At 38.0% G+C, this 16,106-nt stretch overlaps 1 protein-coding gene across 2 annotated transcripts in view; it reads left to right on the forward strand.

The window, feature by feature from the left end:
- Window positions 1–2,943: 2,943 nt before the first annotated feature.
- SF3B1 (splicing factor 3b subunit 1) overlaps window positions 2,944–16,106 on the forward strand; it is a 50,723-nt gene continuing 37,560 nt past the window's right edge. For both annotated transcript variants that reach the window (XR_012488232.1, XM_074302778.1), the window contains exon 1: window positions 2,944–3,657. Coding sequence is in view for 1 of the 2 variants with exons in the window: in XM_074302778.1 (XP_074158879.1) it covers window positions 3,630–3,657 (28 nt within the window). In the remaining variant the exon portion in view is untranslated. The remainder of the gene's footprint in view (window positions 3,658–16,106) is intronic.

A 16,106-nucleotide genomic window follows, 5' to 3' on the forward strand; every position in this document is an offset into this window, starting at 1 on the left:
AACATTTCCTAACTGTGTGACCCTGGGCAGTCACTCAACCCCAATTGCCTCAGCAAAAAAAAAAAAAAAAAAAATCTAGTCCTAAACTGTGATTAGCATAATTTCCTATTAGAAATACAATCTCTTGGGATTGTAACAGATATTCTTTTGAGTTTTGAATTTGGGTATGATCACTTGATGGATCATTAAATCAATAACTACCACCATTTGCCATAAGTTACTCAAAGAGATGCCATCCTGAACTGTCGTAGGTAGACCTTCTCTGGGAAAGAGCTGGGAGGATAACATTATCCTTTGCTCAAGATTGGATCCTTCTGACTCAGTTTCCTAGATCTGTTTCTTTGTTTCCCATTTGATTATTCCTGAGTCTGGCTGTGAGGTAGAATTGTTTATCATTGGTTGTTAAACAGGGCTAAAGATACTTTCTCCTGTCATGCTATTATAATCATGTCCCTGCGTTTTCCTCTTATAGCAAATTTCTATAATCAGAATAAGTGCTAAGTAGAAGCCAGGAGCACAACGAAAGTATGTAAGATCTTGCTGTTTTCAAACTGAAAATATGTAGTCATTAAATCCTAAGTAATTGGTAAATGATGAGATATATACTTGTGTGAAATTAGGCCCCTAAATTAATACACTATCTATGGGACCTGTTACTCTCTTAATTATTGAAACAAAATCTGAAACATCTTTATTGTGGTTTAGATCTTACCATTCCCTGAACTTGCCTCAAAGAAACAACTATGTACTTTCCTGGGCATGGTGAGATTTTGTAGCTATTCAAGGCCCTAACACACTTCTCCTTGCTTCAGGCTCTGCTCAGGCCAAGCTTGCATACCCTGAAAGCAACACTGACCTCTGCTAGGAGGGTTAAACTCATTGTCCTCACCAGAGCTTTAGAACTGAGGAAAGGCCCTCCAATGCCTTGTGGGACCTATTTTCATTAGTCACAAGCTAGGAGAAACAATTAACAGATCTGTCATGCCTGCCCAGTTTGTTCCCAATTAATTCTGGAAAGGGCTCTTAACTACCCTCTCTCCTGATGCTCATCTAGAGGAGGGATACACATCAGGGGAGATAGATTGTACACATATGCCCCCTCTCAGGGGCTTCAAATGGCTTTTGTTTTTCTGTTGATACTTTTATTAATTGGGTAAGACTGCAAGACTGAAAAAGCTCAGCGTTTTTGCCAAAGGAAATCATACCTCATTTTGGCCTATCCAGTTCTTTACAGTGACAATGGCCCACCCAAGCTGTGGCTGAGGCTCTTAAGATTAAGTTTTATCTCTACTCTGCCTCTCATCCTAATAATTTCCATAATAACTCCACATTTGTTTATTCTTTTTTTTGCTCATTTCTGGCCCCAGCATTTTTAGTCTACTTGTGAGATTTGTTTCTTCCAGACTCCAAGCCATGAACTTGTCACCTGCTACCTGATTCTGATAATCATCCCCTTGATGCTGCTGCCACCACTTTACCTCACTTGGACCCCACTAGGCATGGCCACCCTTATCAGCCTGAGTGACCAAAGGTTATTCTGAGTAGAAAATGTCAGAGGTTAAGAATGGTCTTCCATATAGAAACTCAAATGGGTTAAATATAGACTCTAAGCCAGGGGTTCTCAAACTACAGCCTTCCAGCCAGATTCCCGATGTGGCCCCCAGGGTTATGGCAAATGGGCTGAGAGGCGGAGACAGAGTGTGAGCTTTTGTTTTTCCTATAGTCCGGCCCTCCAACAGTCTGAGGGACAGTGAACTGGCCCCCTATTTAAAAAGTTTGAGGACCACTGCTCTAAGCAGTCCAACAGGGAGGTTTTTCACCCAGTCTTCAGGAATCTCTAAACATAGTTTAATAAAGACTAGTTTGAGAATATGATTCATTTTCTTCACTTTTCTTGAGACCTGAGGATGCCAGGCAGAGTGAGGATAGGTATTGATGTTAAGTGCCTCTGTCAAAGTTTGAGCTATTTGTGAGTAGAAGACTGGGCCATCCTTACTCTGTGAAGAGCCAGTAAATCTAGATTTATGGCATATTTGAAATCTTGAAAGGCTCAACTCCTGGGTCAATCCTGACCTGTTGGGTACAAACTGGAAGGAGCCATTCTGGCTTATTTTAACTACTCCAATTGCTGCTACACTAGAAGGCCTTTCCAACTGGACTCATGTTCCTAGGATAAACGATGCTACTTATTTCTTCTTCTCAACCTTCTTGACTATTCCTGTGAACCTGTAGATTTAAAACTACTGCTCTGCAGTTTCCCCTGGAACTGTAGAAATCCTGGAAACATTTTCTCTGCAAAAGGAACACTTCCACTTGGAAAACCTTCTTTTCCACCCAATGTCTAATATCCATTGAATACTTAATGTCCTTGGCCACTTAAGCGCCCTTTTTACTGTCTACAATACTACTGTTCCAACCCCATTTTTACTCTCTTGAGAAGATGGAAAGTGAGGTTTTTGGGGAAATGTTCTCTGATATTTAAGGACAGGAACTTCGATACTATTCTCCTGGAACACATCCTCTCTAACGTGATCATCACCATTTACTGACTAGCCAATGAAACTGCCCACTCTCTGTGTGAAAGAAAGGGAGTTGGTTATTCCAGTTATCCTTCAAGGACTCCTAGCTTGTTATCTGAGGGGCAGGGCTGTTATCTTGCGCTCCGGCTCAAACTATAAGCATTTAGTTTCATGGGAAGAAAAGAGGTCTTGTCAGTGCCCCTTATAAAACTTCCCACCGATCCTGTGAGCCCCAGTCCTGATTTATCCTGCTTTATTATTAGTTTGTACTCCCTCAATCTCTACAAATGTATCTATTTGTCCCTTACGGTCTTCCACCTGTGGATTTCAGCCCGCTTTACCTGGCATTACAATTATAACAAAACTTTGCCTCTTGATTTAGGGATTCTCTGAGCCTCCATTCTTTTTACTGGCCCAGAATGCCAGTGTTCTGGGGTCCTTCCGAATGCCCAACAATCCTAATGGGTTGTTTAGGTCACTAAGGGTTATATTGTTTTAATCAATTTAGAACGGGGATGGATGATTGACAAAAAAGAAACTTGAGTCTTAAAAGAGGTTCATGATTCCCCTAGGGTCCCAGCCGGCCTGTCGAAGGCATGATTGACACCCAATCGCCCTAACACCAAACTTGGTGCCGTCCCCTGAGGCCTAACCCGAGAGAAGTCCCGCAGAAGTCCACGCGTGAACAACGGGCAAAAGGCACGGACACCATCCGATTGTGAGAGAATTTTGCACAAGGGCTTGGTTATTATTATAGGGAGCAGAGGGATTCATCCAGGCCTCTGATTATGCAACGCCACAAAGCCAGCCTTTTTTTCCTCAGAAAAACCTTTCTCTCAACGAGGACGTTACATTCCAGATGACTTTATTCACTTCTGGGGCCAACTCAGGGGCCGACCTCAGAACTCCTAGCTCCTCCCACGCCCACAATGCACCGAGCCGCTAGCTCTTAGTGGTTCCTCTGTCACGTGACACTTCTTTGCGCGCACTCCTTATTGGCGCCTGCGCATAAGCATCGCTTCCCTTCCCCCGCTATTTTTCTCGGTGGCGGCGGCCACGAGCGGAAGTTCTTGGACGTACCAGTTCCGTCTGTGTGTTCGAGTGGACAAAATGGCGAAGATCGCCAAAACTCACGAAGGTAAGGAATGTTTCCCTGTCGTCGCTCGATCACCTCTTCTCTCAGGTTCCTGCGGTTCCATTTCTTCCTTGTCCCTTTGTTTTTTCTCCTCTGGGCCGGGGAGCCGAGCCGGCGCCCGCGGGGTTCGGGGTCGATTGGGCGGCGGCGCAGGCCGCGGTACAATGTAATGGCGTCCCACCCGCCCACCCCCTCCCTCGACAGCGCTTTGTTTTGTGCTTCGGGGCGTCGCTTCTCATTTGCTTTCCCTGTGGGCCCGATGGGCTTCTTCGGGGCCCCGTGGATAAAACCTCGGAGAAATGAAACGTGAAATCTCCGGGATCGGGTGCGGGGAAAGGGCACACGCGCTGCTCTTCCCTGCCCTCCGGAGTAGTGTTAATTTGCCTCAGACGAGACAGGGAGGTACTCTAATAGATGTTTTTATTCTTGGCTCCGCGCTGCTGCCTCCTCTGCCCGTAGCTCCCTCACTTCTGTGTGGCCACAAGCGGGGCACTCGCTGTTTTTGACTCCTGCTTTTTAAAACTAGTCCCATTTAGTATTTAGATTTGCCTGGGTGAGGCTGTTCAGAAATGTTACTCCCTAACCCGCTCTTCCTCTCCCCCCCACCACTATTCGCTTTAACTTCGAGGCTGTTTGACTTGAGGGAAGGGGAGAAGGGGGAGGTCTTTTCATTAAATTAACACCTAAGTGTTCGTTTTAAATTTTAAGTTATTTTAGCGTGGAGGGGATTATATATTAACATTGGTAGTTAATTTACTAAACCAACTACTCCCATTTTTCTCATCGGGGTAGTGGGATTTCTTTGTAGATCCAACACTCATTTTGTTATCGGTACTTATTAAGCACTTTGCTTGAACGTGGAGCCCCCCCCCCCTTTTTGGTTTTCCAGTTGTAGTAGCCACAAGAGACTTCCAAAGAATGTTCTGAAGAGAATTTGAAGGGGGTCAGTAATTAAAACTTGTAGGTATACATTTAAAAAAAAATCTTATATAGTCCGATCCTGTTCGTGGTGGTGATTTTAGGTGTCTTTTTTTCTTGTGTGGGAAAACTAATTTTCCTCCTTTGTTTCTTGAATATTAGTATCTAGAGTTAAGAAGCCTTTTCAGGCACTTCATTATAATTGCTTGTCAGAAGAATGAATAAAAGAACATAAATTTGCTTTAAATTTCTAGATGACACAAAAGCTGGAATGGATAATTAACTCACTGAGAATTCGTAAGATACAAAATAACCCTGTTTTAGAAAACTTAAAGATATAGTATCGGGTCTTAATTTTATGAAATAGTTTGGTTTTATCACTTTTTTTTTTTAATGCTTTGTACTTTAAAAAGGTTTTTTTTCTTAAGATGTCTACTATAAGGTAGCCATAGATACAGAGAGAAATTGAAGTAAGAGGTCTAAGTTTTGCTAAGTTTTCACAGATCCTAAAAGCTTTGGTTAGATATTGAAGCCATTAATGTAAAGTAGTTTATATAAGTATTACTTATGGAGTGGAATTTCATAATCTACTTGAGCAACTTGATTGTCCCTATACTATCAGTCATCAAAAATGGCCTTTTGCTTCACTGGAATATTAGGGTTCAGAGAATGTATTCCTAATAAGTTCCTGACCAAGTTCATGTGTGTGAAAACTTAACATGTTGAAGATCAGCTTAAAGTTATTAGCTCTACCTGCAGTTTGTACCTTATTTTTTTGTTTTCCTTACCACATCCCTTCCTCTCAATGAGGGTAATTTATTATTAGTTTTATTAGTTTTGGGGGTATCTTTCATCATACTACTATATTAACTCTTAAATCTTCTTATTCATTTCACATGATCTATTCCTCCAGTTTATTCAGTTTCATGCAGAGATGCTTTTTGCCATTGTCCACAAGCATGTTCATGAACTTTGAAATTCTTTTATCTAATCATAATATCTAATTCCATTTTTTATGCCTCACGACCCCTAACCCTGCTTTATCTTTATTGTAACTTGCAATGCCTCTGCCTCTCAGTTTTTTTAGTAGGCTGTCATGATACTCCAGCTCTGACTACACTTCCCTCCCTTACCCATCTTAAACGCCTTGGAGGAACTAATTTCGCTCTATGCTGTTTGAATTTTTTTCTCTTTCCCAACCACTGATCACACCTTGCCAAACTCAGCCTTGGGTTATTCCCACCATCTGTGTGTATCAATTTTATGGATGTTTATTTATATTAATTGGTCTCTCAAGGTAACAGAGAAATCCTTTTATATCTTCATAATCATTCCATATCTTTTCCTTCTCAAGCCCTCCATGGCATCCCATCTCCATTCTCTTTCCCTTTGATTTACGCCCTCACCAAAGTAGTTGAGACTGTTTTCTGAGAGTTCCCTCGTGTCTTCCATATATTACCCAGACATTTCCTCCTACTGTCTCTTTGCTGTCTCAAATGAAGAAGTGGCTCTACATTAGGAGTTCTACATTTCAGAGTTCACAAACTAGAGGGGTGAAAATTACTTATTTTCTCTATTGGCCATATATTGCTCTTATAAATAAATGCCTGTTGGTTTTTCTTGATGGATCAGTTATGAATTTAAAAAAAAAAATTCTGATATAGGGTCCATAGGTTTCTCCAAACTGCCAAAGGAGTACCTGGCACAAAAAAGCTCAAGAATGATCTTCCCAGAAGATTGCCCCTTTATTATCATTTCCACTGTCTTAATATTCAATTTCTCTCCCTCCTCTCTTCCTCTCTCTGTCTCCCTCTCTTCCTCTCCTCTCTTCCTCTGTCTCCCTTTCTTCCTCTCTCTGTCTCCCTCTCTTCCTCTCCTCTCTTCCTCTGTCTCCCTCTCTTCCTCTCTCTGTCTCTATCTCTCCCTCCCTGCTCCTGTCCTGATTCTTTGAAAGAGGACTCTGTGTCTCATCCTTAAAAATCCTCACCAGATTTTACCATCTCTTCTAGCTATTATCCGATCATTCTCTTCATGGCTGAATTCTATAACACCATTTATACTTGTGCTCCTATTTTCTTCTTCTCACTTATCTTTCTAAACCTTCTGCAGTCTTCCAGCCTCATCATTCAGCTGAAACTGGTTATTGTGCTCTTTCCAAATCTAAAGACTTTTTCTTAATCTTCATCCTTCTGTAACTGCAATATTTCACACAGTTCTGCATTTTTTTTTTTTTGGATTGGTTTTCCTTTTCTTTCTGAATGATTCCTCAGTCTTCCTTGCTGGGATGGATTCCTATTAACTATGGGTAATCCCCAAAACTCTTTACTGAGCCCTCTTTTCTCCTTCCATGCCAGAAGTTATGCTACATAATCCTGTAGCAGTCTGATGAAACCTATGGGCCCCATTTCCGAATATTGTTTTTAAATGTATAAACTTAAATAAGATTACATAGGAAATTAATTTTGTTGAAATAAAGATATAATTTTTTTTCTTTTCCAAGTTATGGATCCTCTGAAATTTGTCCATGAGTGTGTAGCGCCCAGGTTAAGATAGCCTTCTATATTATCTTTTTGTGGTGTTCATAACAACTCTCTTGAGTTCAATTATCATCCCCATGCTAGTGATTCCCAGATGTATAAATTTAGTCTTATTCTTTGTCTCCCAAGTTCCGGTCTTATATCTCTAATTACCTTTAGGGCATTTTGATTTGGGTGCCCTTGTAGTCATTTTGACCTCAACAACTCTAAAACAGAACTCTTATCTTTTCCTTCCCAAACTCCCCCTCTACTGTCAAGAGCACTTTTCCTACCAGCAACTCAAGTGACCTAGAAGTCATTTTCATTTCTTTACTAGAATTCATTTCTCATAAACAATTTGTTGCCAAGTCCTGTTGATTTTACTTTCATAATGTATTGTTTCCTTATTTTCATTCACATAGCCTCTACTTAGTATACTATCTTGTTCATGCCTGCTACAAGTTTTTTTTAACTTGTCCTGCTTCACTTTCCCCTTCTCTCTTCTCTCTCATACATATCCATTCTACTCAGTAAAATCCAGTGGTTCCTTATAAATCAAATGTAAAATTCTCTGGTTTTAAAATCCTTCACAACATTTCCTGCTTCTTCCACCTTTAGGTACTCTGATGTTTTGACTCTTCACATATTGCATTCTATCTTCTGCCTTTTCACTGGCATTCTCCCATGCCTAGAATGCTTTTCCTTCTTTCTCACTTATCCTCACTTCTGTCTTCCTCCAAGACTCAACTCAAATCCCACTTTTTGCAAAAGGCTTTTGCCATTTTCTTCCCTACTGCTAATGTCTTATTTTGAGGATTATCTTCCATTTATGGAAGATAATATGCATATCTTCTGTACATGTGCACACACACAGAGTCTAATTATTAAATACTCCCTATTAAATGGGGGTACCTTGCTGGCCAAGACTTGGCCATCTCTCTCAGGACTTAATATAATTCCTGATACATAGTAAGCACCTAATAAATATTTAATGATTGAGGTGAGGACCAATATTCTATCCCACCAAGCTGCTTTTATCATCGTCTTTACCTAAAGGTATCTGTAGTTGAGTAGATTCATATTGGATATTTGTGTATGTAAAGATTTAATGTACATGACCTCTATCTTTTGATTCTCATAACTGAACCATGGGTCAGCTTAGAGTATGTCAGCAAAATTGGAGAAGAACTTGTAAGGGATCATCTAAAAATCTTTTATATTTGGGGTGGTTTGTGTATGTGTGTGCTGTAATTTTAGTGTTCTGGATTTTTTAGGAATTTTTCATAGTGAAGCCAACGTAATAAAAGTATGAAGATTAGTCTGAGGATTTGAGAATTTGTAGTTTTGTTTTGTCTTTTTTTTTTTTAAACTATTCTTTCCCCTTCTAGCATAGTAAAGTGGAAAAAAGTGATGAATTAAAATGAATAGAATTGAGATTGAAATTTCACCTTTGTAGGATTTTGTGCAATTTATTTAAATTCTGAGTAAAGGTTGACTTTCTGCTTTGTAAAATGTAGGATGGATTAAATGATCTCTAAGGTTCCTCCCAATTCTAAATATAAAATTCTTTGACCTGCTTTCTACTTTTTACTGAGGGTAACATCACTTCATAGACTAATTTGTGAACAATACTTTATATTTTTTAATTTTTCACCTTTCCTGGATTAGAAAGCTATGGAGTCTGGGTTAGCTCCCTGGAGGCCTCAGAATCATCCAGAGTCAGGATAAGCAAAAGTCCTTGGTCTTTAGGGGGGGGACAAGTGAAGGGGATGGACAAAACTGCCACAAGCTCTCCATCAATCTCCCTTCTCCTTGTCCTCTGAAGTGACTCTGGCTTGTCTCACTCCACCCTCTAATCCTTCCTGTGATTATCTGTATACACCAAAAGATCTTATCTGTATACACCAGAAGATGGAGCTGGCAAGGAATAGTGAGAAGGGCTATTTTTCCAAGCATATGCTTATAGTTATTGTCCAATAGGTAATTAGCCTTAAATGCTCAGTTGTCTGATTCCAGTGCACCCATTCTGAGTTTCAGCCCTTTACAGAAAGGGTAACATTTATTAACGTATTTGGAGTCAGATTTATTGAAGGATATTTGAGAGAGCTAAAATATAGATGTTTGTCCTTTTTGCTTCCCTATGTAAAGAGGTATCCTTCTCTGTCCTATTGGGTACCCAAGTTGTATATCAGCCAGTAACTCAGCCCTCTGCATGTGAATCCATCCAATTCCAGTGGAATAATAACTGCAAAATGATTTCCTAGTTTTTCCCTTATAAAAAATGTCTTTAACTTAAAAGGTTTCTCCTAGGTTGAAGGCTATTTAAAAGTATATTAAAAAATTTTTTATTAACAACCTAGTGAGGCTGTTTCAATTTTTCATATATTAATCCTGTAGGAAAAACCTATATTTAACCACAAATAAGAAATTGATAGCAAGTTATCAGTAAAATATTTATACCCACTACCTTTGCTTGCTCCTTATCCATGAACTTCCTCAAAAGACTTTGCCTTCAAGACTCTTTCTCTCTAGGGTTTTCCAACTTGGCAACATTCTCTTTCCTGGCTTCACTTAACCTCTCTGCAGAGGACTTTAGCTATAACTAGTTGCTTGCTGGAAATCTGTGTCCCACTGGTATCTCAAAATTTAAACTATCCAAAACTGAACTCAACTGTTTTTTCTAGAACACTCCTGCTTTCCTAGTATCCTTACATCTCTAGATGATGCCACCATTCTCCCACACTTATCTTATAATTATCTTTTGTTATTGTTTAGTTGTATCCACTCATTGGGATATCTTTTGGGGTTTCTTGGCAAAGATGCCAAAGTGGTTTGCCATTTCCTTCTCCAGTGCATTTGACAGGTGAGGAAACAGAGTGACAGGATTAAATGACTTGTTCAGGATCATGTAGCTAGTGAATGTTTTTGTGGCAAGTAAATATTTTGAGACCTAATTTGAATCCAGATCTTCCTAGTTCCAGCTCCTTCACTCTATTCACTTCACTATCTAGTTGCCCTGATCCCAGTCAGTTGTCAAATTGTGATTTCCACTCTTTGAAAATTCTCCTGATTCTTTTCATTTCTCCTATCATCCTAGTTCAGACCCTCATCAGACCTATTGTAGTAGCTTCTCAACTAATCTTTCTCCCAGTTTTTCCACTCTTATAGTATTGCTGCCAAAATAAGCTTCCAGATAAACAAGGTTGATAAACCTTTAGTAGTTATGAATTATTTTTAACATAAAATACAAACTCAGCCTGGGGAGGTTCCCCCAAACCTCCCTTTCATACATTGTGGGGATTTTTCTCCCTGAAATGGACTTTCTAACTTCTGCCTTATAAAGTTTTATAAAGCTCAAATAAGAATATATGTGAAAACATTTTTACAAACTTAAAGTTCTATAAAAATTATTAGCATTTGTGATGAGGTAGCATGGTGGACTATTCAGGAAATCTTGTCCCTTTGTCTTTTACTAGCTATATGGCTATGGCCTAGCAATTTGATCTATCCCAGCCTCTTTATCATCCCTTGTAAAATAAGAGGTGATAATGCTTGTAATATTTACCCTACAGGGTTGTTGCTCAGCTGTGATGATGTTTATAAAGAGCTTTACAGATTTTAAAAGGGCTACATATATGTCAGCTGTTATCCTGTATTGTCCAGTTCCTCCCCCAAAGAAAATTCCTTCCATGCCACTCGAGTATTCTCTAGCATCTCTGCCTATTGAAATTCTTCTTTTTTTGGTCAAATTCAGCTGCCATATTTTCTTTCTTTCTTTCTTTTTTTAAGTAAATTTATTTATTTTTAATATATGTTGTTTTATGAATCATGTTGGGAGAGAAAAATCAGAGCAAAAGGAAAAATTCATGGGAGAAATAACACAGAAAACAGAAGTGATCATAGCATGTGTTGATTTACGTCTGGGTGCAGATGGTATTATTTGTCCAAGGTCTATTGGGATTGCTTTGGATCACTTGAACCTCTTAGAAGAACCAAGCCTTTCATAGTTGATCATCCACATTTTCTTACTGTTTATTGTATACAATGTATTCCTGGTTCTACTTGTTTTACTTAGCATCAATTCATGTAAATCTTTCAGGCCTTTCTATAATTAGCTTGTTCATCATTTTTCATAGAATAATAATATTCCATTACCTTAATGTATTACAACTGGTTCAGCCATTCCCCATTTGATGGGTATCTACTCCTTTTCCAATTCTTTACTAGCACAAACAAAGCTGCTACAAACATTTTTGCACGTGTGGGTCCTTTTTCCTCCTTTATGATTTCTTGGGATACAGACTCAGTAGAGACACTGCTGGGTCAAAGGGTGTGCAAAGTTTTATAGCTCTTTGGGCACAGTTCTTGATTGCTCACCAGAATGGTTGTATCAATTCACAACTTCACCAACAATGTGTTAGTGTCCCAGTTTTCCCACATACCCTCCAACATTTATTATCTTTTCCTGCCAATCTGAGAGGTGTGAGATCAGCTCTCACATTTTCTATGAATAATTCCATCAAGCTGAAAGCAGTCTCTTCCCCCCCTTAAATTTCTTATGCTCTTTGTCTGGACATTTGTCTGGACCTTATTTGTAAAGGACCTTATTGCATTTTCATTGTATATATGAAAACACATTTCTTGAATTAGACTATAAACTTAACATGGGCTAGGACTGTGTGTAAGGGCAGCATTTTAATTCCAATTCCTAACAATGTCATGTACTAAGAGGGTACTTAAAGCATGTTAACTAAACATGAGTGGGATGGTGAGTGAGAAAGGCTATCATCTTTTACCTGAACTGTTGAAATTGGTTCATTGTCCTATTTCAAATCTCTTCTCTCCCCAATCTATCTTCCATGTAGCTGCCAGAGTAATAGTTCTAAAGCAGAAATCTTGTTGTGAAACTCAATAAGCTCCACTGGCTGCTTTTTAGCACTAAGATTAAAAACAAACTCTATTTCACATTTTAGACCTTTCATAATCTGTCTCCACCCTACTTTTCCATTCTTGTTATATATTATTTATCTAACCTTTCCTCATCTAGAATATATAGCTTAGTACATGCCACACAGTGCTTGGTATTGATAGGTGCTTAATAAATTCTTGTTGCTTGATTGATTTGAAAGGGCATTATTTTTGAGAAGAGTTGGAAAATGCAGAAAATGCATGCCTTTTACATGGAAAATTTTCTGGAGATTAAATAGATATTCTAATCATTTAAATACTCATATTTGTGTCTAGTAGTTAGTAGTTCTTAAGTAAAAATAAATTAATGATCAGCACCACAGCACCTGTACACTGCATCTGTTAACACCTGCATATTACAACTCTCTACATCATCAAATGTTTATATTTGTGAAAATTTTTCTTTTGAGGATTTTATAAAATAGGGGTCCTTAATCTGGGCTATATTATTTAAAAATATTTTGATAAGTATTTGAATATAACTGATTTTTTTTTAATGCAGATGCACATATTTTATTTTGTGATTTTTAAAAGATAACAGCTTCACCATCCTGCTGATGAGGTCCATGACAAAAATAGTTGTAATCTTTGTGATAAAACAAGGAGGAAGAATTGTCAGTGGGATTCATTAGTATCTATGTTTCATTGGCTGGGCTAAAACACAGAAAGAAGGTGCTTAATTTGGAAAATAAATAATATTTGAGAAACAGGTGTGTTAGGTGGAAAATGAATAGGTAGGTGTACCTTGTGAACCTATGGCTTAGGGAGTCATAAACTCAAAGACTGAGATGGAAGTGAGCATCAGGGTCAATTTATTTCCTAAAGACAGATTGCTTTTTCAGCTTTTAAGTAAGGAGGGAAAAAAAGAAGTGGGGAGGGAAAGAAGAAGGAAAATCACTGACAACATACACAACATTCTTGCAGCTTGGGGACAAAACTAGGAAAAAATGTTCAGTTTTTAATGATTGAACTATGTTACAGAAAACTTTATGCTGTTTCTAAACTAAGAGTAGGGTAGAAGGTGATTATAGGGTATTTCAGCTGAATCAGGCTCAACTCTATAGTTTATTGGAAATTTTTTTTTAATGTGTAGGAAGGCATTTTAGTTTTGTTGTTGAATTATGAAACATTTGGTCTATCTCCAGTCAGGTCCAGCATAAGGTAATCTCTTAGAGAGTTTTTCTTTTTTTTTTTTTTTAGCCCTATATTTTAGGTTTATCTTTGGATTCTCACACTTTACCTTGCACATAGCAAGCACTTAAATGCTTATTGGATTATTTTAGGAAACAGGCTACTTAGAAGTTGACTTCTTTGGCTTTTTCTTTTTTTTGATATCATTTTATTTTACATTAAATTTTTTAAAAATAGCTTTTTAAAAATTATTTTTTATTAATTTTATAATTATAAAATTTTTTTGACAGTACATATGCATGAGTAATTTTTTTTTTATAACATTATCCCTTGTTTTAATTTTTCCAAATTTTCCCCTCTCCCCCTCTACTACCTCCCCTAGATGACAGGCAATCCCATACATTTTATACATGTGTTACAGTATAACCTAGATACAATATATGTGTGTAAATCCAATTTTCTTGTTGCACGTTAAGAACTGGATTCCCAAGGTATAAGTAACCTGGGTAGATAGACAGTAGTGCTAACAGTTTACATTCAATTCCCAGTGTTCCTTCTCTGGGTGTAGTTGTTTCTGTCCATCATTGATCAACTGGAAGTGAGTTGGATCTTCTTTATGTTGAAGATATCCACTTCCATCAGAATACATCTTCATACAGTATTGTTGTGGAAGTGTATAGTGATCTTCTGGTTCTGCTCATTTCACTCAGCATCAGTTGATGTAAGTCTCTCCAAATCTCTCTGTATTCCTCCTGCTGGTCATTTCTTACAGAGCAATTATATTCCCATAACCTTCATATACCATAATTTACCCAACCATTCTCCAATTGATGGACATCCATTCATTTTCCAGTTTTTTAGCTTTTTATTTTTCAAAATACATGCAAAGAAAGTTAATATTCTCCCTTGCAAAATCTTGTGTTCCAAATTTTTCTTTCTCTCTTCCCCTACACAGCAATATAGGTTAAACAGGTATGATTCTTCTAAACATATTTCTATAATTATCATGCCGCACAAGAAAAATCAGATCAAAAGGGGGAAAATGAGAAAGAAAAAAAACAAGCAAACAAACAAAACAAAACAAAAAAATGATGATTACTATGTTGTGATCCATATTCAGTCCCCACAGTCCTCTTTCTGGATACAAATGGTCTTTCCATCAAAAGTCTTCTCTTTAGTATTCTAATATTTAGTATTGTGCATTTTTAAAAATGGAGCCGGGGGCACTAGGTGGCACAGTGGATAGGGCACCAGCCCTGAATTCAGGAGGACCAGAGTTCAAATCTGGTCTCAGTCACTTAACACTTCCTGGCTGTGTGACCCTGGGCAAGTCACTTAACCCCAGCCTCAGGGGAAAAAAAAAAGGAAAAAAAATGGAGCCAGTTATTTTATGAGTCTGAGAACATTCTAGTTATGAGATTTCCTTTGTGTCTCAGTTTCCTAATATATATAATTGGGATAATAACACTTTTCTTATAAGATGTTCAAAATCAAATATGTTAATACTTTGCAAAACCTTAAAGCACTGTTCATTTTAGTCAATAAGTAGTCAGAGCCACTGAGAAGGTAAGTGACATATCTTTTCCTTTGGCTTATGACCCCTAACTCATTTTTTATCTTCTTTAAATGTTTTTACTCCTCAAATTTTTTCCAGGCCATCAGTCTGGCACTGGCTATACTCTCCTCCCTACCTCCTTATCTCATCCCTTAGTTAACCAATTCAGCTCTATATTATCTTCTCTCTCTTCCCTTTCCTCCTTATCCTATCACTGCTTCTGCCTTACCAACCTTTAGCCTTGAATTATTCCCACCATGTGAAGCATGTGTTCCTATGCACGTGCTACTGCATGGAGCTAGGGAAAATTTTGAAACTATGTTGATTGGATCCACTAACCCTAACTGTGAAGCTCTTTCTCACTCATTTAGTTCACTAACAAGTCATCAGGCTTGTGATACCATTAGTTCTCTTTTAGAAGGAAGAATGGCAGAATAATCAATCTCAATTGAGTTTTTACCACAGCAAGGCAACCCTTTTACATTGCCTTAATCTATTCATTTTTTTATTCTTCCTAAAGCCTCCCATAGTTTTCTCTCTGGACCACTTTGTCAGTTTGCCTAAAAGCTTCAGTGAAAAAATGGAAGCCTTTTACAAGAACTCCCTCTTTTCTCTATCTCATCACTCAGGTGCCTTCTCTCTCTCTTCTTCACCCTTTTTGTCAAAGCAAACCACTTTACCTGAACCCTCTGTTTATAAAGGTTTACTAATATCTCTATTCACCTCACTGTCACTAATCTTCAATCTCTCCCTGTTTACTGGCTGCTTCTGTGAATCTTACAAATAGGAACCATGTTTCCCTATACTTAAAAACCCCTCACAATCCAATCTGTCCTCCATCTTATCTATCTCAGTAGCTAAAATTTAAATAGCATTCACTTCTCAAAATTTTATTTATTTATTTTTTATAATAGTTTTTATTTACCAAATATATGCATGGGTAATTTTACAACATTGACAATTGCCAAACCTTTTGTTCTAATTTTTCCCCTCTTTCCCCCCCAGATGGCAGGTTGACCAATACATGTTAAATATGTTAAAATATAAATTAAATACAATCTATATATACATGTCCAACAGTTGTTTTTGCTGTACAAAAAGAATCGGACTTTGAAATAGTGTACAATTAGCCTGTGAAGTAAATAAAAAATGCAGGCAGACAAAAACAGAGGCACTGGGAATTCCATGTAGTGGTTCATAGTCATCTCCCAGAGTTCTTTTGCTGGGTGTAGCTGGTTCAGTTCATTACTGCTCTATTGGAACTGATTTGGTTCATCTCATTGTTGGAGATGGCCACATCCATCAGAATTGATCATCATATAATATTGTTGTTGAAGTATACAGTGATCTTCTGGTCCTGCTCA

This window comes from Sminthopsis crassicaudata, chromosome 3 (genome assembly GCF_048593235.1).
Source record: "Sminthopsis crassicaudata isolate SCR6 chromosome 3, ASM4859323v1, whole genome shotgun sequence".
Lineage (NCBI taxonomy): Eukaryota > Metazoa > Chordata > Mammalia > Dasyuromorphia > Dasyuridae > Sminthopsis > Sminthopsis crassicaudata.